The sequence below is a fragment of the Lytechinus pictus genome, chromosome 9 (assembly GCF_037042905.1).
Source record: "Lytechinus pictus isolate F3 Inbred chromosome 9, Lp3.0, whole genome shotgun sequence".
NCBI lineage: Eukaryota > Metazoa > Echinodermata > Echinoidea > Temnopleuroida > Toxopneustidae > Lytechinus > Lytechinus pictus.
In genome coordinates this window covers 10,867,604-10,883,391 of record NC_087253.1, presented here as the reverse complement: position 1 = coordinate 10,883,391, position 15,788 = coordinate 10,867,604, and the positions used below count along the sequence as shown (strand labels likewise).

At 35.4% G+C, this 15,788-nt stretch overlaps 1 protein-coding gene across 1 annotated transcript in view; it reads left to right on the top strand.

The window, feature by feature from the left end:
- The window catches only part of LOC129268299 (histone-lysine N-methyltransferase SETDB1-A-like), a 43,568-nt gene extending 38,314 nt beyond the window's left edge, over positions 1 to 5,254 (top strand). Inside the window, exon 29 of the mRNA XM_064104654.1 lies at positions 906 to 5,254. Coding sequence (XP_063960724.1) covers positions 906 to 1,023 — 118 coding nt within the window. The 3' untranslated portion in view covers positions 1,024 to 5,254. The remainder of the gene's footprint in view (positions 1 to 905) is intronic.
- The last annotated feature ends 10,534 nt before the right edge of the window (positions 5,255 to 15,788 follow it).

Here is a 15,788-nt window from a genome sequence, read left to right as displayed (position 1 = left end):
TGTTGCTCATGCTACATTTGTAGGAAAATTTACTTCTTCCATTAGCTCTGAATATTCGCATTCATCTTGGGGCAGATTAGCCTTGTGTTTAAAACAATTTATCAATTAGTCTACAGCCCATTCAGACAAAAAAAAAGAGAAAGCTCATTCTCATTTTTTGCTGTACGTTCAATCATGTGAATTACATGTATATTGTATTTAATATTCCAATCTTACAAAAGTCTAGTCACCTCTAAATTGTTTTCACCCATTAACTCTGTGTGTGAAAATTTGAATTGGATGTTTTAGGATATCTGGTGCCATCTCTTGGTGTGTAGACAAAAAATCATACCCTATCTTTTACCCATTTTGGAGAGTACCCATGTCTGCCTAATATTAAACAGACAAGCCCAGGGTTTACCCTATCTTGCCGGAGCTCCCTGGGTTAACCCTATCTAGCCGGAGCTCCCAGGGTTAACCCTATCTAGCCGGAGCTCCCTGGGTTAACCCTATCTAATGCTTTGGTGGCCGTTCAATTATCTCAATTTATTGAGGAATCCTCGAACATTCCAAATTGACATAAGTGTGGCGACTGTTTTTTCATCCATTAATTTTTTATTAGTTTGCGATGCAATCAAATGCCTATGCCCCATCATTTTGCTTTTTTTATAGTCTATTGTCTTTTTATTGACTACAATGTGGGGCTGGTTTATCATACGTAAAGCTGCCACTGGATATTTGACAATGAAAAAATTACTAAAGCACGATGGAAGTGTATAGGCGGTGGCTGCTCTACAGCCACTATTTGCCTACATGAGACTTGTAAAAGGCAAATACAACAATAGTTGCAATCTCCACCTCAATTATAAGCCAGACCCAATACTGCTAAATACTTTGGAGGGGTTTGATTTTATTTTTTCTCCTAGGTTCATCCGAGCCGGAAGCGAGCTGAACTGGGATTACATGTATGAGGTGGGATGTGTCCCCGGAAAAGAAATCAAATGTCTTTGTAAAAATCCGGACTGTCGAGGAAGGCTTTTGTAAGATCAACAACTCGGGATTACAATGTACATGTATGAGGTGGGATGTGTCCCCGGAAAAGAAATCAAATATCTTTGTAAAAATCTGGACTGCCGAGGGAGGCTTTTGTAATATCAACAACTCGCACCGTGAAAACACAGACTGAGTCTGAAATGAAACTCGCATCCTTTTGGGTGTTTAATAAAGCTGTCCTTGAGTTGCAAGCGACTTTACGAATGACTGGTGATCCTTTCTCGTGGTAAATTATACACATCTAGTTGGTGCTTCATAAAGCTGTTCGTAAGTTATGAGCGACTTTAAGAACGACTGGTGATCCTTCCTGTGGTAATTGGTATATTCATTGGCAATAGTTAAATGCCTAAGAAAGGATCACCAGTCGTTCTTACAGTCCATCTTGAACAGCTTTATGAACGGCCCCCAGGTGAGTGTTTCATAAAGCTGTTTGTAAGTTAAGAATGACTTTACGCACGACTGGTGATCCTTTCTTGTGCTATGTGATATCCGTATGGAATCAATATATGACCTAAGAACATGTTCCTGTCGTGCTTTAAGTTGTGCGTAACTTTACGAACAGCTTTATGAAACACCCACCAGGTTTTCATTATACCTCAGTCACATTTCTCTCTATGGCCACCGTACAGCGAGTCGAAAACGGCGGTTTTATCTACTTTTATTCAAACCACCCATACAGTATGTAGCTGGTACAAAAAATGTTTAAACGGCTGTTTTCGAGTTGCCATGCGGCGGCCGTAGGGGAAATGCGACTGGGGTATTAGTGTTGATATTGTTCTTAAGAAAGGATCACCAGTCGTTCGTAAAGTCGCTCATAATTTATGGACAGCTTTATGAAAGCCCACCAGTTCAGGGGCCTGTTGCAGAAAGAGTCGCGTTTAAACGCAAGTAAAAATATCGAGCGCAAGTCCCGAATACGGGTGCTTCATTGGCTGAAAATCAAGCTGCACAAGAATTTTTGAGTTGCGATTGATTGCAACTCTTTCTGCAACGGACCCCTGATACACGTATGATGCTTAAACCTTACAATTTCATGTGCTAATCAATAGGAAAGGATGCAGCATCTACACCATTCACCTTGAGCCCGATCAAATGATTGGGCCCTGTTACACAAAAGGTTTGCAATCAATCACTAACATCAATGGCAATGGCCAAACATATGTGCATAGTCACACTCAACCTGTCATTGTAAGCAATTTGAATTGATTGCGGGTCTTTGTGTAGCCGGACCCCTGGTATTCACTCTGTGTTGATTATGTTTAAGATAGGTAGTCAATGAATTACATGACTGAACGTTTCATGATGTAAGTTATTGGAACGTTAATGTTTGTGTTGTATTACGATGTTCATGAGGCTTTTGATTTCAACTAATAGTCCTGGGCTCCGTCTTACAAAGAATTGCGATTGATCCGAGCAATCACAACTATGGATGGCCAGTAACGTCAACATCTGAAATGCAAATTTGTTCCAACTATTTTCTAGATATGATATTCATACATTCATCGTTATTTTATTTTTTTACTAAGGAGATTGTGCAAATTTCCTGTTGAAAAAATTATGTTATGGATGGATTTCCATACAGTTGAAATTGATTAGATCAATCGTGATTATTTTTAAGATGGGGCCCTTGCTTATATTCTCGTCAGTCCAGAGGGGGAGAGAGGATGTAGGTATTATCGACCTCTCCCCCCCCCCAAAGATCTCAGCCGCAGAATGCATGATCATGACAAAAAAATGTTCATGATGGTGGAAAATGACAATCTCTCTGGTTGAATAGCCAACTTTCAGTAAATCTGTTTATTTTATTTGGATTGTATTAATTAATAATACTAATTTATGCAGCATTATATTCAAATTTGGCCACAAATGAAAAGCAAAAGCCCCAGAACTGCCAGTGTTGTGTTAATGTATTCTTTTTGAAATCATTCCAGGGTTAAAACATTCTTAGCTCTTTATGCGCCTATGGCACTGTTCAGAGTGGATTTGCCTCTTTACAAGTCACATTTACTATTACAAGAGCAGGTGGGTGTTTCATATAGCTTTTCGTGAGTTAAGAGCGACTTTAAGAACGACTGGTGATCCTTTCTTACGCGCTTACCATCGCCACTGAATATATCATTTACCACAAGAAAGGATCACCAGTCATTCTTAAAGTCGCTCTTAACTTACGAACAGCTTTATGAAAGGCCCACCAGGATGTTTTGAAGAGACATTCATTAGCATTTTTTGACACTCTTATCATGCTTCAAAAGTTAACTCCTTTATCATGGATTAGCTAAACTGACCTGAGGAAAAGTGTCATTATCGCACAATTTTGCTGTTCTAAGTGTTATAATTCTGACATTATTTCAACAGGCTGAATTGGGTGTCATGGTTGGCAATTTTCTCATTTGTCTGAAAACCAAACTGAAGTAGAATAATAGACATGTACAGAAAGGAAATTCATGTATCTCACTTGAGATGGGACCATATAAATCAGAGGAAAATACTACACTGAAAATTAAGTGTTAAGATACTTTGAAGAGACAAGAAACTTAACCAGGGGCCCATAACACAAAGCTTAGCAATGATCGTAGAACATTTTTCTGTGATTGATTGCATTGACTACAATGTACAATCAATCATGGAAATCAAGCGTATGATCAATCGCTAACCTTTGTGTTACGGGACCCAGATTTGAGAAAAGTTGTCTTGAATTAAAAAAGCAACACACTGTACATGTCTAATAGCTCTTCATGTTGTGGGTTATTATAATCAAGAAAGTGTTAAAATTCATGAAAATCAAGGCCGGTATTCAATTGCATAATTAAGTCAAAATATAAGTATTTCACTCAGCATCTTGCTTTTAAGTAAAATGCTTAACCATTGTTACTAAATTGTATTTTGTGGCTAAGTATGACATCGTAATGCTTATTAGTAAGTAGTTTGCTTAAAGTTGGATTGATGAAGTAAAATGATTAAACGTGAATGGAATACGAGTATACAAGTTTGCTTAGCCAGGTAAAATGCCAAGTAATTTACTTTACTAGTCAATCAATTGAATACTGACCCAGGGCCCCATTGCATTTAAGTTACTATTAAAGTATTATGGTAACGACCATGGTAATGCTGATCAACAGCTGATCAAAATCATGGATTCCATGCAAGTTTCCATTGGATGGCAAAGTTACCATAATAGGAACTTATGTGCCAAGGCTCCACACTAACTTTCTTTCTTGGTGGCCGAACTTGGTGGCCCAAATGGTCCACCAAAATTATCAATTTCACATTCTTGGCAAGTTTGGTGGCCCTAAAACAATAGAAAACATATGATTACAATTTATCAAAACTTTGGTAGCCCAACTGGACCACCAAGTGTGGGCTTTTGCAGAATTTTGGTGGCCCTACTCTCATTTTTGGTTGCCCCGGGCCACTGCTAATGTCGAGCCCTGTTTATGCGATGGGGCCCAGGTCTCGACCGCATTTCGTGCGACCTTCGCAAGAATGAGCACAGATAAGATAACTACACACTGCTGCAACTTCTAGTTACCAGCAACTCCCAGATCTGTGTATATATGGAGATTACAAATTAAATTGTCACAGATATTAATGTTATGAACATTAAACTTGTTTGCATTTTAAATCTATAGCATCAGTGGCCACAGGGTACTTACATGTATGTGGATTGATGGCCATCCATCCATCCATGTCAATATTGCTCAAGCAAAATGTACCAGAAACCTTTAAGATTGTGAGGCTACAAGCCAAGGGATGGTTTGGACAAAAAAAAATTGACTTTCATATGAAAACGACCCTAATACTGTACTACATGTACAAGCCCATTTATTTACGGTACATCTACATGTATGATGTTTCCCCCTCACATTTGATATTTGTTTAATTTCAGGATCATTTCTCATTTTTTTCTGAAAATCTCCACTTCCATTAAAACACTTGGGCAAAAAAACCAAGACAATCGTGTGAGATAGAGCTGTTTTGATGTATTCGAAAAAAAATAATGATTTTGGCCATTCCTTTGCTTGAATTTATACATTTCATTTATTTTTTATTTTTTTAACACTGCTTTTTTGTGACTGTCCTGTTGTATGATAACATGTGATAACATGATTCTGTACATTAATTGCAAGGCATTTTTTCATGTACATTTTGTGGAAAAGATTAATGTCACTCTGCTGCGACATTTTTACAGAAACGATAACAATAAATGTGATTTTACAAAATACTTCAAAAACTTTTAAGAATTCCTATTTTACTTGCGAACTATCCCTTTACATGTATGTACTTTGGGTGAAATAGAGAGAGTACGTACAGTGCTTACCGATTTGTTATTTCCCCGGTCATCGGATTCAATCAGTCATTCCCACACACAACATATGCACAACCTCCACTCCCTGGGGAGTATTCCAACCATGAGGCACACACAATGGCCCATATTCTAATGCCCGATTTAAGTTAGACCATGGTCTAATTTAAATTCTGTGCTAAAATTATGGAAAGCCAAAAATGTCAAAATTTTCTTACATCGTAGGCTTCATAGGTTCACTGTGCTCTTTCCTAATTCCTAAATGGTGAAAGCAATTACCGGTATCTTATTTAACCTTCTGAAACAGTTAAGAAGGATTTGAGAGAAATATGAGCTGATATATTGAAATTCTACAGTTCGAGATTTATGCCACTATTGGCTATCCATAGTTAAACCACAATTAAAACCAGAGTTGCAATAAAACCCGAGTTCAGAATACGGGCCATATTGTATAAAGGTACTACCTCTTTCTCAATAAACACGACATGCAAACAATAAATCTTAGGCTGAATATTCATTTTATTCATATAATCTTCATTTACTGTACATATTCTTAGAATCATAGTTAAAATCATTTCAAGTAACCTCACAAAATGAGGACGTTAGCTTTGCTTGGATCCTTGAAAAATACAATATCACTTTACCATATATTCAATAAGGGGTCACCAAGCCTACCCCTGTTACAAAACAGTTGAATACTCAAATCAACTACATGTGTGTCTTTTTTCTACAACGTGCTCGAGTGATAATGAAACCTTTGGAACTAGATAGCTTGTGTGAAAACAGAAAAATCAAAGAAACAGATCAACGAAAGTTTGAGAAAAATCGGACAAATAATGAGAAAGTTATTAGCATTTGAATATTGTGATTACTAATGCTATGGAGATCCTCACATTGGCAATGCGACAAAGATGTGTGATGTCACTTGTGAACAACTCTCCCCATTACTTTAGTATATATCTCATTTAAACTGCCTCTTTTTTCACATTTATCAGTGGAGCATATATTCTTTCTATAGGAGGGCATGTAATACAGACTTTTAAAGAATACATCATGGATAAAGAGTTTGTATCACCATAAGAAAAAACAAAAATAAAATTTTGGAGGTATTTTACAGTCCATCAAAGGGAAAGTTGTTCACATGTGACATCACACATCCTTGTCGCATTGCCAATGGGAGGATCTCCATAGCATTAGTGATTGCAATATTCAAATGCCCATAACTTTCTCATTATTTGTCCGATCTTTCTCAAACTTTCTTTGTTCTTATTCTTAGATTTTTCTCTTTCGACACAAGCCTACTTTTTCCAAAGGTTTCATTCCCCTTTAACTTCAAACCCATCACATGTACACAAATTTTATCACATTTCAGGGTTTTCCACAGAAATTTGAAAACAGAATTCCATGCCTTTTTGTCAACATTCTATTTTTCCACATTTTTTTTTTTTTTTTAAAGGGATCGTTTAACTTTGTGAGCAGCTGATTAACAAAATTATCAAACTGAGTTGAAACGTGCGTATGAGTGCCTGTATTTGTCCTAAAAAACCCTGAAACAGACAATATAGGATGAAAAACTCGAATTTAGATACTGTAGCAATTTATTAGCCTGATTTTGAGAACCGTCTAGTAGACGGGTTCTGCTTATGACCAGTTTTCTCCAATTTAAAAAGTCCGTTGGCTATTTTGACTGCCTTCTGTTGTGTGTATTTCCTATACACACACTATTAGCTGAACTGTACATTCAGTGTATACCTTGTACACACTGTATGTAGGTCATGCTGTGTTCATCTAGAATTAATGTGTTGTGGTGCACAGATTCCCTGTATACACATAGTCATTGAAACCAACTCCCAATTATTTCAAACTTTGGTTTACATCTCCAAGGTTTTAAAATTGATCCTGTAAATATAATACTTTGAAACTTTGGGGATGGTATTTTTACACTATAAGCCTAATGTTTAGCCCATTTTCAGGAACCAAAAGGAAATTTTTTTAAATCAGAACAAAGTGAAATGATCACTTTAACACAAATTTATCAAATGTTTGATTCCCCCTTCAAGCAACTCCATTTACTATAACATGTAGGCTTGGACTTGAAATGATCACATATGTATCACTTTAAAAGACTTAATTAATGCATGCACATATACAACATTTCATAATACATTGAATTCCGCATTTCCCACTACATGTACATACATCTATTTACACATGGATTTTAAGGAAAAAAATAATAATTGCAGCAATAAGTATGTCACATGAACTTAATAAAGCAATGCAAATATCAATACGTGTACATATATCACACTTCATAGTATGAACAATTCAAAATACATTTCCACAAAATAAAACATGATTTAATACCAAAGTGTACATTACACCACTGACCATGAGAGGAATACAGATGCAAATACAACAAATCATTAATTTTCAGTCACGGAGAAATTCAGTGACATGCCAATTTATTGCATGCAAGCTCGTAAATCTAGGACGACACACAACGATACACCACAGAAGAGTACACAAGTTGCTGGATGGAATATAAAATGTAAAAGAATAAACAATAAAAAATAGTCAAGTCAGAAAGTACAATGTATATTTTGTGCCTTTAGAGAAAAATTTATATCACACAGCTTCCATCACACACGTAATAAGGTGTATGACTTTTCAATATGAATGAATGGTGTCACATAATATCTTGAAGATTTTTCAACCTTCATTTTTTATTCCTTTTTTTTTACAACGAACAAATCTAAATATCGGAAAGCAAAGGGGTGTACATGTATGATAAGGTAACAACAACAAAAAAAGAATTTAAAAAATAAATCATGCGATAGGTTAAGATAGAGTGAGAAAAGCTAGGTAGAGATAACCAAATTTGCCATTTCATAGCCGTTTCATTTATTATAAAGCCTATGGGAAAAACTACATGGACAAAAGTCGCCATTTTGTTTTTCAAAAGGGCTGCAAAATGGCTGGACAAAGGGAGAAAAATCAGCTACAAAACGGCAAGGCAGCAAGGTGCTCACTGTGGGTCATGGCCTTATGCTAAATGGGAACCCGGTAGGATGCGAAAGATATTGTATGTTTGAATTTGCCAGCGCCATAATGAGGCTGCGATGAATGCAAGGAATGCTCCCCAGGGAGTGGAAATTGTGCACTTTTCGAGCGGGATTGAAATGAATCTAATGACCAGGGTAATAATATGCTGTAAAGCGCTTTGATCCGTTCTGGGGATAAGCGCTATATAAAAATTAGCTATTATTATTTTTTTATGGCCCAGTCACATAAAGATTAGTGATTGTTTATAAGGACTGATTTTTACGAGTGATACAGCTGATTGTTTCTCTCTACGTACGAGACCAGCGATTTAGAAATATAATATCTTCATATTAATCATTGCTCCAACTGTACAAGTTCATATCATAAAACTAACCCCAAAATGTAAACCAGGCATGGATGGCATTACCCTACACAGACCTGCATTCTGAATTCTGATTTAAATTCTGGTCTTGAAAGTGTGGTTCAACTATCAGGGTTCCCAGCTTTTCAAGAAAACAAAATTCCCTGACTTTTCCCTGATGAAGTTTAAAAATTCCCTGATAATTATTCAAACCCATTCCCAGTTTCGCATATTTTCTAAGTTGTTGCAGTGAATTACATGTATTTTCAGGTATAAAAACAATAATGTAAAACTAATCAGTACCACCATAACCATGGTCCAACTCTGTACTATTATGAGAAGCTGAAAATGTGACAATTCTGTTTGATTTTTTATTTAGTTCTTTATGTTCCCTTTGCTGTTTTCTCATGCATTGATGACAAGCAAACTATTGTAGTATAATATTGTTTCCTGAATGATTTGAAGTATTTTTCTATCAAATTCCCGGATTTCGATTCCCACTTGGTGCGCTAGTGCCCTTTGGTAAGGCATTAATCCTAAGTACCAGGTCCTTCGGAGGGGACCTTAAGCCGTCGGTCCTCTGGTTGCTTGCTTACAAGCATTCATGCTTTCTTAGCAATCAGGTAAAAAAAAATCACCACCAATCAAAACCAGTCGTTCAATGGATGCTGTTTTGATATGCAACAAAATATAACAGAGCCTGACTGACTACCGTGCTTTCGACCTTTGGGCTGATGAAAATTCCCTGATTTTTCCCTCATTTGAGACATTTTCCCCTCATTTGAGACATTTTCCCCTGATTTGAGGAATTGTTCTATCAAATTCCCTGATTTTTCCCTGACTGGAAAAAAGTAAAATAATTTTCCCTGATGGGGTGGGAACCCTGGCTATGGAAAGCCCACTGTGACAAAAAATCTGTAACAGTACACAATCAATTTTCTCAGCAGATTTGACACTCGAATCATTCAGGAAACAATATTATACTACAATTGTTTGCTTGTCATCAATGCATGAGAAAACAGCAAAGGGAAGATAAAGAACTAAATAAAAAATCAAACAGAATTGTCACATTTTCAGCTTCTCATAATAGTACAGAGTCAAAATTAAACCAGAGCTCAGAATACGGGCCATAGAATTGAAAAGAAACTTAAATTTTCAAAAGAGCATAACGCTAGACCTTCACACGTACTAACTAAGACACCGTTCTCATTACGCTAGTTTACAGGAAACCAGTTTGGAAGATCGCTTTGCTAGCGTTCCCACTTGATCACACGAAAGTGGTTTTCAAAATCACTTCACGTAAAGCGATCTTGTTGCTATGGAAACGCTCTCAGTGGGGTGACACGTTTGGCGCGAATTCAAAACCGCAGCGTTGGCATTTTACACCTGTTGTGTGGAGTAGCGTGCTCAAAATCCCCCAAGACAGAAAGAAGAGAGAAAACAGTTGGCCTATCCTTATAATATCAAGTTAACTGACAATAACAGTTTCTGCTAATGCTCAAATAAACGAGCAGGCAATATTCATTTTATATTATAATACCAATTATTTTTAGCAGGGCAATATTAAAAACAATTGCTCTGCTCAAATTGTGCCTATAGGGAAACATTTCTTCCTGTATAGTTCATTCTGAATGACAATTAATGTAGAATCTTTGCAAAGCGTGACCATAAATGAATGTCAATAAAAATCTAACATGATCTACACCATATTGACCGGCACAAATATAACTGGTACTTGCTCTTCTATTAAAATACACAATTCACAGGTTCCAAGAACTTGTAATTTTACAAATATGTAAATATATGTAGTAGATGAATTACCTCTGCTTGTACAAAAATATATTTTACCCGTTAATAACATGCTTACATATTCAATGATAATATCAATCACTGATAATAAAATTGTTATCTATAAAACATCTTATTTTAATGAGGTGTTATGATGAAGAAAGCATACATTCTCGGTATATGTATGTCATAACATCAGCAAAACTTCAGTTAAAAAGAGAGAACATCATTCTGAAAATATTACACATGAATTATACATAAATTCATTTGTATAAAATGATGTAACGTGTAGAACCAAAACTTAGTCATTCTGAACAATACTAGATTTAATATAGTAATACACACGTACAGTACATGAATCTGTCTCTTAATAATTTTTTCCCCCCGTAACCATTGGCATCATTCTTTCTATATTGACAAGAAGATTAGACTGTATTCAGACACCAAATGCTTTAAAAGGATTTAAAATGACAAAGATTAACACACAATGGGATAAGCCTTTCTTTACAGACAATGATTGTAGTACAAGATAATGGAGTCTTCACAAATTATGATCTTTGCAAAATGAGATGAAATACCATTTTTCAGATGATTCTTAAAAATGAAAACATATATTTATACTATATGGTTCTAAAATATTAGCCTGCCTCTACAGACGATGATTGCAACAAAATAACATAAGCCTGTTCTTCACACAATGATTGTTAAAATGAAATAAACTGTTATTTTCCCAAACAATTATTCTAAACCCTCAGGATGAATATTCTTTTTTTTATAGACAAGGATCATCATTCCAGTCTTTATAGACAAACATTGCAACAAAACAATAATAATAATAAATGAAATAGATTTATAGAGCGCAGAAACTATTTAAAAAAAGTATATATTCTACTGCGCTTTATAACAACTCCTGATATGCTCATTATTAATGAAATAAATGTATTCTAAAACACGATTGCAATTTTTTCAGATGTTAAATATGAGATTAGCCTGTCTTTTTCAGACATAGGGGTGGGTGGCATTTGTGAACGTTTTGTCGAGAATAAAATTCATATTTCACTGGAATGCAAAGATTCATCTATGATATTCATTCAAAAGAAACATCTACCAGAGAATTTTGGCAGCTTATCAAAAGTTGGAGCAGTGTCTTTGCCGCAGGAATCTTGCAATCGTCTTTCCAGTGCTAATTCCCATATTTTTCGTAGACTGCTTGATAGGCACATTGCCAAAGGTCGTTAGTTATCTGACATTGAAATACATGTACCATCTAATGATTATAATATAATGGGGATAACCTTCCCATTTGAAAAATTACGTTGATACAAAACAAAATTAGCCTGTAGGCCCTATGGATATTTCAATAAAGTTGGCTAAGCTAAGCGACACATCATTAAAGTACTGTATACTCTTAAAAATTGTCTTATCATTCGTAGGAAAATACATGTATGTTCTGACTCAACGACTGAACCAAGGCACTGTAAAAGAATACCCTGTTTTAAGAGCAATCATAATTACATTGACAAGACGGAAATGATACCCTTAAGATCCAACAACCACTGCCACTAGGTCTACACTTACTTAGTCTAATTCCCACTTGGTCTAATCCACCATGGACTAATCCTAGTTGGTCTACTTTAGGCCACCACAGACCCGATTTTGGACTAAAACGTAGAAATCGGTGCTAATAATTAGACATGGAATATCTTACTGTGTAATGTTCTAAATCATCAAACATGCATGAATACGATGTTCAAATCTGTGACTATGCTATCATCCTTTAATATAAGAATAAAATCAAATTCAATATATAGTTGTAATGTCATAGCAATCGTACGACTGCCAACAATTCAATACTTATTTGGCCTTTACTCCAAAATAAAGCCTGGCAATCATCCAATATTGTTATACTAGTATTCTTACAATTAATTTGAACCTAAAATGAAAGGATACTTTTCAATTACATTTTCAGAAAATGAGCAATATGCAATTTATTCCAAATTCGGATCGAAGACCAGTCGTAAGGTGTGCGGTGGCCTTAACCTATTGGTCTAATTACCATTTAGCCTGTTTACTCTTTATAGTGGAACACTCTCCAAATAGTGCATACATGTGACAGTGTAAGTAATTCAAGAATTACCCTCTACACACACCCAAATAAACTACATAAAGTTACATGTAAATGTGGTGCATTTGATGCAGAACAGCATTGACAATGAAATCTAGTTTTAACTGTTCATAATGATCTGTTGAAAATCCAACGGGGGTGGTAACATAAGTCTTCGGTTTAATTCAGATAGCGTCAGGTCTGGACATTTGAATTTCAGATTTGTTTCTTTTGATTTCTTAATTTCTACATACCAGGGGGGTGTTTCACGAAGAGTTAAGTGCGACTTAGAATCGTGCATAACACGCATACCATAGCTAACACGTAACCTCATTGATAACTACAGGTTACACGGGCCTAATTACAACTGGCAGGCAAAAGACATGAATTCATTTGAGCCAACCCATTCTCAATTTTTAAATTTGATATTGCTGATTAACAAAAGTGAATGAGTATGATTGTCAATCTAACACTGATTATATTTTTGGTAACTACTGAACTTCCTTTTCCCAAATTGGGAAGATATATCACCAAGTTTGGAACTAAATTGGACTGGTGGGAGAATAAGGGCCATTTTACTGTCTCAGGTGCTGAATTTGATCCTGTCAAGCGTAGTCCTCATGATAAATGCCAATTTATTTTTCAAATGAGTCGGTCAAGGTACCCTTTTCAGGTCAGATATGGAATGTCAGATATATTTTCTATCCACTGGTAGTATACATTCGACCCTCCTTATTCTTATCCTTATTTTTTATGAATTTTTTAAAGTGCCAAATTAACACAAGAGTCTATGGGTAATGTTTTAGGCCTGTGCAACCTACACATCAGTGCACATCCTCTGAACTTGATCTGACCACTGTGGATTCCTTTTTAAACAGCACAAAACTATTACTTTAAGTGCGACTCATACTTAAATTTTTGTGAAACACCCCTGGAGTAGTAGTTGATTTTCAAATAAGGTCTTAAATATTGAAACAATGAAAATTGGACAATATTCCATGGCATGTCATTTAAATCTTGATTGGAATAAAAGTTTTGGTTGTTATTTCAGATTTTTAATGATTATCTTACATAATACATTACATCACAAGCACATTATCTTTTGGGTTGAAGAGTAGCTATTCTAATTTCAGATTTTCAAATGTCTTACTTGCATATACTTAATTGAATTTACCATGAGCAGTCACTTCAAATTTAAACTGAAGAAACTACAATTTGTTATTTCATATTTTAGATAATTTTTTCAATTGTTAATTAGATTACTTTATACAATGATTAGTAAACTAAAAATATAATTGAAGAAATGTTTTTTGAAAATAATATTTTTAAATTGTAAAAATTTACAAAATTATATGAGTTGTCACTTAACATTGCAGAATAAAAAAAATTATATCACGAGTTGTCTTCTTAAAATTGAGTTGTAGAAGAAGAATATACATGTGTATTTCAGATTTCAAGTAAATTCTAACTTTGTAAATAATTGGTCTAAGATATACCAGGAGTTGTCACCTTACGTTGAGTCAAAGAAGAGCTATAGCTATTCTTATTTCAGATTTCAAATGATTTCTTCAAATTGTAATAAAGACACAACTGTGCTGTAAATTTCCCAGACCGAGTCGTTCTTCTCTAACATAACAATGTTGTTTTCCACATGATAATAATAATATTAATAATAATAGACAGTTCTTGTATGGTGCATATCACATTATGAATTAAAACATCTGCACTTCCAAAGGACTTGGTTATTACTACCCCGGCTGTAACTTGAGATTGATGCTTATTATTGACTATCATTCAATTAATAATGACTCAGATAGGCTATACCGTATTTTGTCTTAATTCTTTGTAGTATTTTTATCCTTATAAGGGTGGGATAGATAAGACTATCACCAGGGCCCCGTCTTACAAAGAGTTACGATTGATCCAATCGATCGTAACTCTATGGAAATCCATCAGTGTCATAATTTTTTGTACAGGAAATGTGCAACATGTCCTTTGTAAACAAAGGAGAACACACCGAACTGTCAAGATATGAATTAATTTATGGCTACACATCGATATCTAGAAAAAAATTCGAGCAAACATACATGGTATATGTTGACTTTGCTGGCTTTCCATAGTTGCGATTGATTGGATCAATCGCAACTCTTTGTAAGACGGGGCCCAGATTTATTACCTGCCAAAGGTGGAACAAACATGTGGGGACGTCGTGGTCTAGTGGTTAAGACTCTAGTCTTTCAATCTGAGGGATTGGGTTCGATTTCCAGCCATGGCGTGTTTTCCTTCAGCAAGAAATTTACCCACAATGTGCTGCACTGAGGTATATGGGTACCGGCAGGAAGTAGATCCTCAAAAGCTGTGAGCACCGGAATTGGTAGACTAGCTTAGTCAGGGTAATAAAGAAGCGCCTTGAGCATCTAACAAGGTGGATATGTGTGTATATATATATATATATATATATCCTATATTATTTATTGTCATATTATTATAGCCTACAAATCCATTGTGTAGTGAGACAGGGTAGGAAATTCGCACAAAATATGAATACAAATAAAAAGTTAATATTTTTCATACAAGATTTTCACATTCACCTTAATACATCCGAAACATGCATGCCAAAATCCCTTCGACAATGATCATGTAAAACAAAAACATGGCAAACATTAATTTTCAAGTTTATATGATTGTATATCTACATGTACGAACAGGTATATCAATATACATATGAGGTGAGCAGAACTACCCGGATATTGGCTAGTATTTAAGCTGTTCACTAATTCACTGCGAAAAATGATTTTTCATCAGAAGAGTGGTAAAATCCATGCCCAAATCTATTCAACTTAATCTTCAAGCAGGGCATAAAAAAAAAAAAAATACCCCAGACCCTGCCGGTTGGCTCAATATGCTCAAACCTGTAGAATACCTCACTTGAAAATGTCTTCTCTTATGCATCTGCAAATCTGGAAAAAAATGAATGGTCTATCGATTATACATGTAGACCAGCAAATCATTTTCGTCAGATTTGAGTCCGCTGCAAAGGCGGATGTAGTCAGGTTGAAAGCAATACCATTTCAGACATACCAGCCTCCCGCATTTGGGACTCTTGCTCATCTCCTCAGGGCCCCATCTTACGAAGAGTCACAATTGATACAATCAAT